The following is a 793-nucleotide window of genomic DNA, read 5'->3' as shown; positions in this document are numbered from 1 at the left end:
CTGGGTCGGGGTAGGCTGGGGTCTGGAAAACTCCCCCATCGCCTCTGAGCAAGTCAGAGCCTGGCAACGTCCCCAGAAGGCTGGTGTTCACTGGGGTGGAGTGCAAGACCATGACTCAGGCATCGTGATAGGGTGAAGGTGCAATGCCAACCCGCCTGCAGAATGGAGATGTGGGCGGAGTGGTTGGCATCGACTCCAAGAGGGCTTTGACAGGAAGATTGAGGAGTGAAGGGGAGCGGGGACAAGGAGAAAGATGAAAATCAGAATGAGCGTCACGCCAGGTCAGGAGTTTATTTTTGGTCCTGTTCCCTTAGAGATGCTGGAGACACCCTTAGCAACCTGGGTAAACAAGCTGTCACCTAGCAACAGAGGGCTTGCGGCCAGGCCCCGCCCCAGGACCCGTGATTCGTTCATACTTATTGTACCAGATCAGGCCCCGCCCAGGGCATCCTATATTTACATATCACCAGGGCAACGATAGGGCGTGGGACGCCTGTGCCTGCTCTGTGGGAGGGAGGCCGATGGGGGACGCAGGGCACGTCACTGTCAGCTGCCTGCACCCACAAAGTCCGCCCAGAGGAAGCACTAGGGCTGGGAACATGGCGGCGTCCTCCAGCGGCCTGGGTGGCTTTTCCGGACTGGGGATGGATGCAGGGGACTTCCTGGCCAGGTACCGGCAGGTGTTGAACAAGCTGAAGAAGCGGTTCCTGCGGAAGCCGAACGTGGCGGAGGCCGGCGAGCAGTTCGCCCAGCTGGGCCGTGAGCTGCGCGCCCAGGAGTGCCTGCCCTACGC

At 60.5% G+C, this 793-nt stretch overlaps 1 protein-coding gene across 1 annotated transcript in view; it reads left to right on the top strand.

Annotated features, from left to right (window-relative positions):
- The first annotated feature begins 477 nt into the window (after positions 1–477).
- LOC102772440 (factor VIII intron 22 protein-like) overlaps positions 478–793 on the top strand; it is a 1,225-nt gene continuing 909 nt past the window's right edge. Inside the window, exon 1 of the mRNA XM_006773714.2 lies at positions 478–791. Coding sequence (XP_006773777.1) covers positions 522–791 — 270 coding nt within the window. The 5' untranslated portion in view covers positions 478–521. The remainder of the gene's footprint in view (positions 792–793) is intronic.

The sequence above is a fragment of the Myotis davidii genome, unplaced genomic scaffold (assembly GCF_000327345.1).
Source record: "Myotis davidii unplaced genomic scaffold, ASM32734v1 scaffold546, whole genome shotgun sequence".
In the NCBI taxonomy this organism is placed as follows: domain Eukaryota; kingdom Metazoa; phylum Chordata; class Mammalia; order Chiroptera; family Vespertilionidae; genus Myotis; species Myotis davidii.
Note: the sequence above shows the minus strand (reverse complement) of the source record. Positions and strands in the feature narration are given on the sequence as shown.